At 36.9% G+C, this 12,740-nt stretch overlaps 1 protein-coding gene across 1 annotated transcript in view; it reads right to left on the reverse strand.

Annotated features, from left to right (window-relative positions):
• The window catches only part of MAP3K5 (mitogen-activated protein kinase kinase kinase 5), a gene marked incomplete at its 5' end in the record, with an annotated part of 263,294 nt that overhangs the window by 132,476 nt on the left and 118,078 nt on the right, over nt 1–12,740 (reverse strand). Inside the window, one exon of the mRNA XM_027770250.1 lies at nt 1,946–2,058. Coding sequence (XP_027626051.1) covers nt 1,946–2,058 — 113 coding nt within the window. The remainder of the gene's footprint in view (nt 1–1,945; nt 2,059–12,740) is intronic.

A 12,740-nucleotide genomic window follows, 5' to 3' on the forward strand; every position in this document is an offset into this window, starting at 1 on the left:
TCTCCTCCATTCTCCTCTTGGGATCTTGGACATGCACGGACCCGCGCCCAGCGTGAGTTTAAGCCACCAAGTCTGGGACTCTAACCGCAGTCGACTACAGGGCAGTCTAGTGACATAGCAATTATGCCAACTGCTGGTCCCATCTCTCTCTATTTTTTTTTTTAAAGACAATTTCTCGGTGTTGTGGTCTTCCTGCCTCGGCCCTTCACCTAGGACCACAGGTATGCACCAACATGGCTGGCTCTTTTTCAGACAGTGTCTATCCGTGTTGGCCAGGCCATTCTTGAGCTCATGATCCTTTTACGTTAGCCTTCCCAAGCTGCTGGGATTATAAGTGCATACTACCTACCCTGCCCTCAGGTTGGACTACGAATAGAACTTGGGCCTCCCATGTGGTCCCAGCCTGCAAAGCACAGCATCTTAGCAGTGTGCCACTGGGGCTAGGACTATCAAATCATCTTTAAATCTGTATATATTATAAAATTTTCAAAATTTTAAATTTGACTTTATGTATTTTTGAATGCTTGTTCAACACATATTATCAATGAGTTCTTAGGGAAAATGTCTGTTTTTCCACACAACTTTATATTAATCATAGTTCCTCAAATCTTAGCATGTTGATGTTATTAATCCATAATTAACTTAAAAGTAAGATTTGGGGCCCAGCTGCAGTGGCGCAGGCCTTCAAAGATTTTCCAGAATACTGTATATGAACATCTTATAAGCCCTCCTCAAGTAATGTTTAAAAAATATATATGGGATTCATTTTTCTTTAGGGAAAATTAAACAAAAAAATTATCCAGTTAAAAATCTTAAAGGAAAAATTCTTATACAGTTTATAGCTGCACTAAGATTGATGTTTTGTTTTCTCCACAAAAACCAGGGCCAAATACTTCTATGTATGCAGTAGTAACTCCTACAAGAGTTGGAAAGGTTCCCTGAAAGGGAGCAGTCAAATACTAGAGAGCACAAAATCTGACTGTCACAGACCATATTCCATTCTCTTTTTAAAAATGCTATCAAAGGGACCAGCAGTTAGTGTAATGGTTATGTCGCTGGGCTCCCATGTATTTGACTATGGTTTGAGTCCTGGACCTGGCGGCTTAAACTCACACTGGGAGTGTGTGTGTGCGTGCCCAAAACCCCAAGAGGAGAATGGAGGAGAAGGGATTGCAGTGTGGCCATTCCTCCGGGGGTTGATTTCTCGCTTTCTGTCTCTCTGTCTCTGTCTGTCTGGCGAGCTCACGCACCCTGTAGCCAACTGCAGACACAACGCACACTGTAGAAAAAACCCCTCCAAAAAAAAAAAAAAAAAAAAAAAGAAAAGAAAAGAAAAAAAATGTTATCAAAGCCAAAACCAAGAAAATATGTTCACTAAGATGCCCTGATTTTCTTTAAACTCCAAAGAAGGGTCAGGAGATGAGACAATACCAACAGACAAAAGGGACAAAGGCACATTCTCTAAGTGGCTGCGCATCTCTGAATTGAGACCAGCACCAAGACGGCCGCCTGTGTGACCTGCTGCTCCTGGGTTTCAGAAGGCTCTGCCTCCAAGTGAAGTCATAGGGGCAGGTGAGCTTGAGAAGCAAAAAGGTTCTCTTTAACCTTTTGAAAGGTACTGGAAAAAACACAATCCAATATAGATAACATCCCTGCTCCTGCTGTTCCATAAATGCATAGCCATATCTTCAGTATTAGTTTGAGGTGGAACAATAAATAGTAACCAGGAGGCTTTTTAGAAAGGAGTAAAGACTGAATTACATCCTAATCTCTAATTCTGCACATTAGCATGACACACCAAACGAGGACACTAACTAAGCATTTTCTCCCTCAGAAAGTCTGATGAGATAGAAGCAGAAGGATCTGTCTATTAATGGTTCTTTTTCTTTGTACCAAGTTAGGTCCAGTTTCTTGATTTCCATGTAAAATACTAAGCGGTAATTACCAACTTTCCGGAGCTCAAAGGAAGATTCAAATTGGTGCCCTGCTGCCAAGAGGAGGACCGCATAATTAATTCCTGACTGTAGTGTTGGCTCAGATTCAAATGCCTTTTTGAACCTATAAAAAAAAAAATAGAAATGTACAAGTTTACTTTCTCAGTCATGAACCTCTGGGTGTGCATCAGCTTCTGTTTGCATAACTCCAATGGCAGAGCAAGTAAAAATATTCCACTGGCCTTCACCCCAGAATCTAGTGTGCTATTAGGATTTAATGTTTAAGTAACTGCAGATCCTTGCCCACAGCCCTGTTGCATGCCCTACCTAACATGCCCTCTACCTGACAGCCCCAGCCTAAAACAAAACAAAACAAAACGCTCATCTACCACCTTCCAGAAATAAGTAAATGTGAAAAATTTGGTTCCAAGAGTATTTGTTACAATACCTAAAATTACTATTAATTTCCAATAATATGATAAAATATAACATGACTCAAAATATATTTCGAATGTTAAAAAGCTATGTAGCTATTTATAGTGTAGAATAATATTAAATATTGGGGGAGAGAAACATGCACTCACAGAGCCAGCACTCTGTGAGTGCATGTGTGTGTGTATTTGTAAGCAATAAACAGTTTAAACTGAGAATCCAGTGCATATTGTAAAAATTCGTTTCTAAAAACCCTTAAAAATACACAAAGCACTGAGAAGGATCATCTGTGTAACGCAGTGAAACAATCATTTCCTTAAGAGTGATATAGAAACAAGCTAAAGAATACCAACTACAGGAAGAAATTATGAAAAGCAGATTGTGCCTCTGCATATTAATTTTGGCCAAAGAGAATAAGAATCCTATTCTGAATATGCACCAAACTAAATATCAACCACTGAAAAAACTTCAACTGAAAGAACTTCAGTGTTTGGGGACCAGCAGTTAGCAGTTAGTAATGGCTATGTCGTTGAACTCCCATGTAGCTGACCGGTGGCTGACCGGTGGCTGACTCCCATGGAGTCTTGGACCCGGTGGCTTAAACTCATGCCGGGCATATGTGCGTGCGTGCCCAAGACTCAGAGAGTAGAATTGAGGAGAAGGGATTATGGCATGAGGAGAAGGGACTGTGGCGTGGCCATCCCCCGGGGGGTGATTTCTCGCTTTCTGTCTCTCTGTCTCTCTCTTTCTGGCAAGCGCACACGCCCTAGAGCAAAAAACCTCTCCAAAAAAAAAAAAAAAGAAAGAAAGAACTTCAGTGTTTGAATGGTCATTGTATTTTCAAGCCAACATTTCTAAGCATCTGTTTAAGATTTTTTTTTTACACATATCATTAATAAGATATCAATATTCAACATTATTTCACTTAGAAGCATAGAGAAGAAAATGAAAAGAAATGCCATAATGATGAATAGAAACTACCTGAGACAAACACATGAAAAATGAAATCTTCATTTTTAAAAGAGTCACATTGAAGGGGTAACAAGTGGCCTTTTGCCCATGTGGAAGTGCCGGACTCCAAAATGGTTCGCTGTAGTTTGAGTTGCAGACCTGGAAGCTTGAAAATCACACTGGGTATATGTGCATATCTGCCCAAAATCCCAGGAGGAGCATGGAGAAGGAATTGTGGCATGGCCATTCCCTCACGGGGCTAATTTCTCACTTTCCCTCTTGACTGTCTCTCTCTAATGAGCACACACACTCTGGCAAAAATCTAGAAAAAAATATTTTTAATCACATTAAAGAAAAATGAGGACTAACTACCTGAGGAATGGCCATTTGATGATACAAAAAAAGGTTACAGAGGGAAAAATAACATGATAATTTCAGAGGGATACCTACTTAAATCGCAATTGTGTAAATGAAAGATAGGACAGTGACAGTGATAGCGAGGACAATAGCACAGCCTTGGCTTTAATATTTATTTGAACTGTCCTATAATGTAAAATAAATTACACATAAAAAAGTACAAAAAGAAAAAGCACATTTTTCTGAATACTGAAGACCATGAGTCCTTTTTAAAGGTCTTATTTTGTAAGTAAATCAAGTATTTCTGAATGAAAACAAAAATCAAATCAGTATTAATCTCAACTCATTACTCTGATGGATATGTACTGTGGAATAAGAAAAAAAATGTTCTACTTGCATCACTACAGGTAATTAAAAGCATGTTTATCTCTCCAGAAATACATGTTTCCATTCTAAAATAAAAAAAGTATGGTTCTAGACTGCAAATATACAAAGTCAATATTAAGACAGGGCATGCTATGTAATTCTTAAACTCATAAGTTCTCAAAAGCCTTTGTTTTTATTCAAAGGCAAGTAGAGTCCCTTTTTAAAAAAATGTTTAGAAGAATGAAGAAATGAGACAATTTCCTTTCGGTTAATTCATATCAAGATATGTAGCATTTTTCAAAAAATAAATTTTTTCATTTTCCCCTGAAACAAAAGAACATGAAACAGCTCTCTTAAAGATGTAAAAATGATGGAGCTGGCATGTGACATGGTGGTTAATGTGCTGGACTCCGACATAGCTGACCATGGTTTGAGTCCTGGATCTGGTGGCTTGCTTTCTCACTTCTTTCTGTCTGTCTCTCTCTGGTCAAATTAAAAGTAAATTAAAAGGGACTGGCAGATGACGTAATGGTTATATGGTTGGACTCCCACATTGTCAGCTTAGAACTCAGGCTGGGTGCATGCCCAAAATCCTAAGAGGAAAATGGAAGAGAAGGGATTGTGGTGTGGCTATACCCCCCAGGAAGATGATTTCTCACTTTCTCTCTCTTCGTCTCTCTCTATCTCTCTGATGAGTGCACATACCCTACAGCAAAAATCTCTTTAATAAATAAAAATTTTAAAGTGTAAAAAGGAAGATGCAAAAAGCAAGACATGGCAAAAGCAATGAACAAATATAGACTGAGCACTACCTATGTGCTAAAACAAATCAAAATGAAAATTTGTGCTTATATCTATTTTTCTTTTCCATATACATTTTTGTACTTTAGACACCAATAAGATTAATAGTTAATTATTTTTAGGGCTCATAATACCACTCTAAAACATTAAGATTAATATTAAGGAAAAAAACCTTAATCTTTTCATCCTTTCTGGAGATGAAAATGGCATGTAGGTATGTAAGGAAGGGAAGAAAAATTTGTTGTAGCATTTATGCACCTCTACAGGAAGTGGGGATTCTCACACACTGTAAAAGCAAATAAGTGCATTATTTCTTGGCAAAAATTTGCCAGTATAAACATTGAAATTTCAAAAAGAAAAAAAGCTATGGATACCTGTTGACAAACTTACAAATTTATACATTTATATCAAGAAACCACATCAAATATAAAACACCATCAGATATTTAGTTTTAAGGGTATTTGTTACAAGATGAAAAATTACCCCAAATTTCCAATAATATTATAAGATCTAACATAAAAAAAGTATATTTCAAGTGTTGAAAAGCTATGTAGACATTTATATTATAGAAATAAATTAAATGTCAGGTACAAAACTTGTGTTCCCAAGTAAGATGGGGAAGTGAAGTCTACTGGGAGCCATCATTCCTGGTAAGATAACTAGGAGGGAAAGGGATACATTTCAAAAACACATTTTTATGAACACTGGTGACCTTTCTAAGCAACAACAACAACAAAAAATCAATGAATAAAATAAAATAAAACTTCAGAGAGAGACGTGCCCTTCCAAGCTGAGCTGAATTGCTATCGTCTTCCACGGGGGCATCACCTGACTCTGACCATAGATTAGACTTGGGCTTGGTATAAACAGAGAAACTCTACTTATTTGAAACTCTACAGGGAAAAGAAAAACTAGTGGATTCCTCAATAACTGCAGGAGTTGACAAAAATGATGAAACCAGAAAAAGCCCCAAATACGTAGCCAGTTTTCTCCACAGGACATTGCTGAATGCTGGCTTTTAGAAGTTGGGGGTTGAGGGTAGATAAATTGCAGAGTGAAATCTGACGTCTGATAGTGCTTGGGAGCGAAGTTCCACTAGGGAGAAGAGCCTACAATAACTCTATCAAAGGTCTCCCCCTTCAGATACTTGGCAAATTTTGGAGCTAAATGATGCGAGAGAATAAAAAGCTGAACTCTAAACTCCAAAGGGCAGATAAGATATCTTCTCAGGTACTAACGGGATAAGGAGATAGAGACCTGTCTGGCTCTCAATCAGAAGCTAAGGAGGTTTGCAGTAAAAAAGAAGGGGCAAAACAGAGGTGGACTAGATCAACTAAAACTGAGACCCAACTGCCCCTGCCACCGCCACTCAATTCAATTGCATCTGTTGAGCAATCGGCTTTTTGCTCTATCTGCTAACAGAGGAAAGGGGAATCTGTGTGAGAGAAAAATAAAATCATCTTCATCTTAAATATAAAATGTCTGGGATACAATAAAGAAGCATGAAACCCACCATGAGCCAGGAAAATGTGCTCAATAAACCAGAGCAAACATAGACAAGAAAGATCACTCATAGATAATTCAGATGTAGAAGCCAAGAATTTTAAAATCATTATTACAAATATAGTAAAGAAAATAGAGGAAAAAACTGGACAAAATGGATAAAAAGATAACTAACAGAGTTGGAATCTAAAAAAAAAAGTAATCTAGAGTAAATACACAAGTAAATACACAATATTTGAAAATAAAAATTCATTGTATGGGTTTAAAAGAAGACTGGATAGAGAAGACTGCTTTGGTGAACCAAAAATACGCATCAGTATGACTCGCCTCAGTGGCACAGATGGTAGAGTACCACTCTGTGATACATGGAGCCATGTGGAAGATCACAGTTCAGATTCCAGGTCGATATGAAACACACTAAACTGTCTAGAGGGCTTGAGGGTGGAGAATTCATGGTGAGATGAGAGCCCATATCCCTTTCTCTCTCATGAAGAAAATTTAAAAAAAAAGACACTTAAAAAAATTAGAGATTATCTAAAATTAAGAAGAGCGAGGTTAAAAAACACAACAGAGCAAAGAGACATAGAGGACAAAGTTAAATGGTCTGAAATGTATTATCACAGTCCCAGAAACAGAACAAAGAGAATAAGGAATGCAATGATAGTAGAAAATGTAATGGATAAAAGTATTCTAAAAGTGCTGAAAACATCAAACCACACATCAAGAAGCTCAGCAAATGTCAAGCAGGATAAAATAAAATACTCAGAGTTGAAATGCTGAAATAAAAATACAGAAGAAAATCTTAAAGTCAGTCAGAAAAAAAAAGAATACATTACCATCAAAAGAGTAATTAAACTGATAGTTGACTTTGGAAGGCAGAAGACAATGTAATGACATTTTTAGAGTAAAGAAAGAAAGAAAAGATGCTTCCCGAAAAAACTGGGAGAATTAGTTGCCAGAAATTCATGCTACAAAATATATGAAAATTATTTCAGAATAAAGCAAAGTGATTTCAGGTAGGAACATGGAACTGCAGAAATTAAGGGTGTCAGAAATAGTGAATTTGTGATTATACATAAAATGTATTAACTACATAAAAGCTATAGACTCTAAGTTTCTTTCTATGTTCAGGAAATGGAAAAGTACAAATTTAAGGTAGACTATAAAAGTCAAGGAAGCAAACTGTAATCCCTGCAGAACTACCAGAAGAATAATATAAAAAGTGTTACTAAAATGATAATATAGGAGAAAACCTAAGACTAAATTAACAAAAATAAGGCAGAGATGAAGAACTAAAAGAACAAAAACATATGAGACAAATAAAAAACAAACGGCAAAATGATAAAATCCCAAATATCAGTTACCACATTAAATGTAAATGACTTACAACTTCAAAAGAGAGATTTTCAAACTAGTCTTAACAATAATAAGTAAGGGCTGGCAGGTGATGCTGGTTAAGGCACTGGACTCTCACATGGTCAATTGTGGTTTGAATACTGGACCTGGTGGCTTGCTTTTTCACTTTCCCTTTCTTTCTCTTTCTGTCTCTCCCTGGTCACATTTAAAAATAATAATAATAAATAAAATTAATTATTCTTTAAAAAAACAGTAATAGAAAATAAATAAAAAGATAAAACTAAATGCACTTAAGAGACACACTTTAAACATCAGAACACAGGCTAAAAATGAAATCATGCCTGAAGATGTATTAATTATATATTGATATCAGACAAACTGGGCAAAAATTATTATAAGAGGGAATTTCATAATGATAAAAATGTAAATTCAACATTGTTTCAAAATGTACAAAGTAAAAAAAATTACAGAACTAAAAAAATAAGTAGACAACAAATCTATAATCATAGCTGGAGATTTTAAAACACTCACTCAGTGGTGATCAAATAAGCAGTCAAAAAGTATCAGTGAGATATGGAAGATTTAAACAACATGATTAACTAAGATAATCTAATCGGGTTAACTAGAATGTTATACCCATCAACTGTGGACCATATACTGAGTCATAAAGGACTTCTCAACAAATGTCAAAAGACTGAAACAACGTGGAGTGCATTATCTTGCTAAAATAGAATTATACTAGAAACAATAAAAAAAGATATGTTCTGAGATTGTGCAACCCACTTCTGAATAACCCAGCTTGAAAAAAAAAAAAAAAAACCACTGAAAATTAGAAATTATTTGAGCTAAAAAATACTGGAAGTTCAATATATTAAAACACTTGGGATACAGAACAAATGATATCTTTTCACTTAAAGTGGGCAAGTGGGTCTTCTAGCAATCTAAAAAAAAAAAGAAATAGAAGAAAAGAAAAAGAAAAAAGGAAAGGAAAGAAAAAAGAGAAAACAAAAGAGAAAAGAAAGAAAAAAGAGAAAGAAAAGGACAGAATGGTACAATGATATTAAGTGAAAATATGTAAGTTGTTCTGTTGGCAAAGGAGCAAGGTTGTAAAATCGATGTTCTGGGGCCAGTAGGCAGCATGGTAGTTATGGTGATGGCCTTCCATATGGCTAACCGTAGTTTGAGTCCTGGACCTGGTGGCTTGCTTTCTCACTCTTGCCACCCCCACTCTATCTTTCCCTGGTGATCGCATGTGCCCTAAAACAAATTTTAAAATAATAATAATTTTAACAAGTGAAATTAGATTATTAGAATAATTAGGTTATTAGAATGCTTTAAAAAGGAAAGAAAAATTAAAAGTTTCTATCTAAAAAAACAGTGTATTGGGACCAGCAGTTAGTGTAATGGCTATGTTGCTAGACTCCCATGTAGTTGACCATGGTTCAAGTCCCAGACCCGGTGGCTTGAACTCACGCCGGGCATGTGTGCGTGCATGCCCAAGATCCTGAGAGGAGAATAGAGGAGAAGGGATTGTGGCATGGCCATCCCCCCGGGGGGTGATTTCTCACTTTCTGTCTCTCTGTCTCTCTCTGTCTTTCTGGTGAATGCACGTGCCCTATAGCAAAAAAAAAAAAAAAACCTCTCCAAAAAAAAAGTGTATTATTCTCAAAGTAGAAGGCAGATATAATTAAGAGTAAAAAATCAATTAAAAAAAGCAGATGTATAAAAACAAAACAAAAGTTAGTAGTGCCAAAAGGTGGTTCTTTGTAAAGTTTAATAAAATTGGTAAGTTCTTTGGCAGACTGCTCATCAGAAAGAGAAAGAGAAAATGAAAGAGAAAAAAAAAAGTTATTGCTATGCTACCAGTAACAAAAAAGGGGGCATCACTACAGTTCATATGCCTTGGTCTGTTTCCTGCTGCTATAACAGAGTACCTAAGACATGGTAATCTATAAACAATGGAACTTTATTTGGCTCATGATTCTGGAAGCTGGGAAATCCAATGTTGAATCATAGCTTAGTGAGAGCCAGAAGGGCAAGTGAGTGCCTGAGAGAGAAAGGGTGCTGCACTACTGTGATAACTAACCCACTCCTGTGATAACAGTACTAATCTACTCATGAAAACAAATCACTAATCATCTCCTAAAGGGACCACATCCTGACACTGTTTCAATGGCCATTGAATTCCATCATGGGGCTGGCCTTATGGCAGAGTGGTTAAGGAAACCACATCCCACATGGTGGACCATGCAGTCTAAATACTCATCCTGGTGGCTTGGAAAACACACCAGGCACATGTACATGTGTAATCAAAATCCCAACAAGATAGAGAAATGGAGGAGAAGGGATTACAGTGTCATTGTAACCCATTAGGGAATGCTATCTACTTTGCCCTCTCTCTATCTCTCTCTGGCACGTGCACCCTCTGGCAAACTGGAAAAAAAAAAAAGGAATTAAACTTAAACAATATTTGAAACAATTGTATGCCAGCAAATATGACAACTTGGGCGAAGTTAATTTCTAGAAAATCACATTATCAGCATGATACAAGAAAAAGCAAACTCTGAATAGGTCTATATCTGTTACAGAATTTATAACAATCTAAAATTAGTTTTATTGTCTATTTTCTGCAATATAATATAAGCTCTACGAGAGCAGACAATTTGCCAGTGTGGCTTATCAGTGAATCTTCATTGATGAATCATAAGAATGATTGATACATTGCAGAGGACTATGTGAAATACTCACAGAATGAAGAAGGAATACTCTCACTTCTTACTAAGAACCAGACTGACAAAAGTGATAAATATAGTGTACAAGATACAAACCATACATTCACTTTCCTTAGTGGTCTAAATCCTCACCCTGATAAAACCCAAACGACCAGAAACTACATCCTTAGACCACATCTATTTAGAGCATTTCCTATCACTTTCACTGCATTACACGTTGATGTTAATAATGTTCACTCCTTTAGTAACAATATTGACAATGTCGTTATAGAGTTTACTGTTGCCTACAGAAGGTCTTACATAAGAAATTCCTTAATTTCTTTCAAGGGAGAATTTAGCATCCTCTGCAGAAGTGGCATATGCATCTTTTTTCATTCTACTTCTAAAAAGATTTCTTTGTATAAAGCTCAGTCATAGCAAGCATGCTAATTCTTACTTTTATTTTCTAGTTATTTGATGATAATTTGCCACATAATTTTACCATTTTGTTGACGTATTTTCAAGACCCAAACTTGATTTTAAAATACATGTCAGTGTTAAAATAATGAAATTCTGTATTTCAGCTGATACCTCAGCCACCTTCGGGTAAATAAGACACAGCATCAAACAACTCGCAAAGCACAGTCACGTTTCTGCTCCACACTGCCTTCCTGCTGGGATCCAGCCTAAATGAGCAGTCTTCTCACGGAAATGGCCAAGGAAAAAGAACGCATGGCACATCCACAGAGTGGCTCTTAAAACATCTGCTTAGAGAGGCGGGCAGGTGGCCTGGTGGTTAAGGGTGCTGGACTCCCTCATGGCGGACGGCGGTTCAAGTCCTGGGCCTAGTGGCTTGCTTTCTCACTCTCTGTCTCTCTCACCCTCTCTTATTCTGTCCCTCTCTGGTCAAATTAAAAATAAATAAATAAATAAAGTGAAATAAAATAATTCTTAAAAAAAAAAATCCGCTTAGAGTGAATATTGGTCAAGATGCACAGTAAGCCTGGTATCATAAGGTGGCAATATACATAAACAGAGACCGTGTATTTCTAATAATAATGTAATATAGCACGGATTATATTCTCTATCAAAAAAAAAAAAGTGTGGTTAACACCAAATGGTAAAAGAAGCAGTAACAGTAGCTGCCTCCAATTACTGAGTGCCTGTTCAGATGCAAGGCATAGGAGAAGGCACTTTAGGCATAATATTTCTATAGTACGGAATACTGTGAAATTTCTAATCTTGTGGAAACTCTAAGGCAGAGGCAATTCCTTACTGGTAAGGAAATTGCAGCACAGAAATACTAAGTCTTGCAGTATAGAAGTGGTCAAACAGGAACTTTACCCAGTTCTGCTAGATTCCAAAGTCTGAGCCCTCCTCCCTGTATCACTCTGTCTACCTTGGGTGTTTTGTTTTTGCATTTTCAGTAAAAGAAAATTGAGTGAAATGAGAAAAATAAAAACCAGAAATAAAAGTAGAGAGAACTGTTTTTATATTAATAGCAAAGTTTATATATATAACAGAAACAGATGTTGATATATTCTAGGAGAAAAAGGTGCTTTTCACAAAATATGTTTGATGAGTCGTATTAAAAATTATTATTTTTTTGGATAGGTTTTTCGCTTTAGGGCACGTGCACTTGCCAGACAGACAGAGAGAGACAGAGAGACAGAAAGCGAGAAATCTCCCCCCAGGGTGGATGGCCACACTGCAAGCCCTTCTCCTCCATTCTCCTTTCAGGATCTTGGGCAGCACGCACACGCGCCCGGCATGAGTTTTATTTATTTATTTTTTTTGAGAGGTTTTCACTATAGGGCGGGTGCGTTCGCCAGACAGACAGAGAGACAGAGAGACAGAAAGCGAGAAATCACCCCCAGGGGGGATGGCCATGCCGCAATCCCTTCTCCTCCCTTCTCCTCTCGGGATCTTGGGCACGCGCGCACAAGTGCCCGGCGTGAGTTTTAAGCCACCGGGTCCGGGACGTGAACCACGGTCGACTACGTGGGAGTCCAGCAACATAGCCATTACTCTAACTGCTGGTCCCTTAAAAATTAATATTTCAGAAAGAATTCTATGACAATAATGCTGAAAGGTGCCCATAAAAATTACACCAAAAAAGATGTTTTATGTTGCTGAACACTTCAGCTTACCTAGCAAGAGGATGAATAAATGTGAACAATATATAAGTCCACAAATAAAGAAATACATAAACGATGATTAATAGTGCAGAACTATTAATAAGATAGGAAAATAAGATGATTAAACATGAGAGAAGCTAAATTAGAAAAGACCTCATAAACGAAATAAGAGGGAGGGAACCAAACATTCA

The sequence above is a fragment of the Tupaia chinensis genome, unplaced genomic scaffold, assembly GCF_000334495.1.
Source record: "Tupaia chinensis unplaced genomic scaffold, TupChi_1.0 Scaffold000117_2, whole genome shotgun sequence".
Taxonomy (NCBI): domain Eukaryota; kingdom Metazoa; phylum Chordata; class Mammalia; order Scandentia; family Tupaiidae; genus Tupaia; species Tupaia belangeri.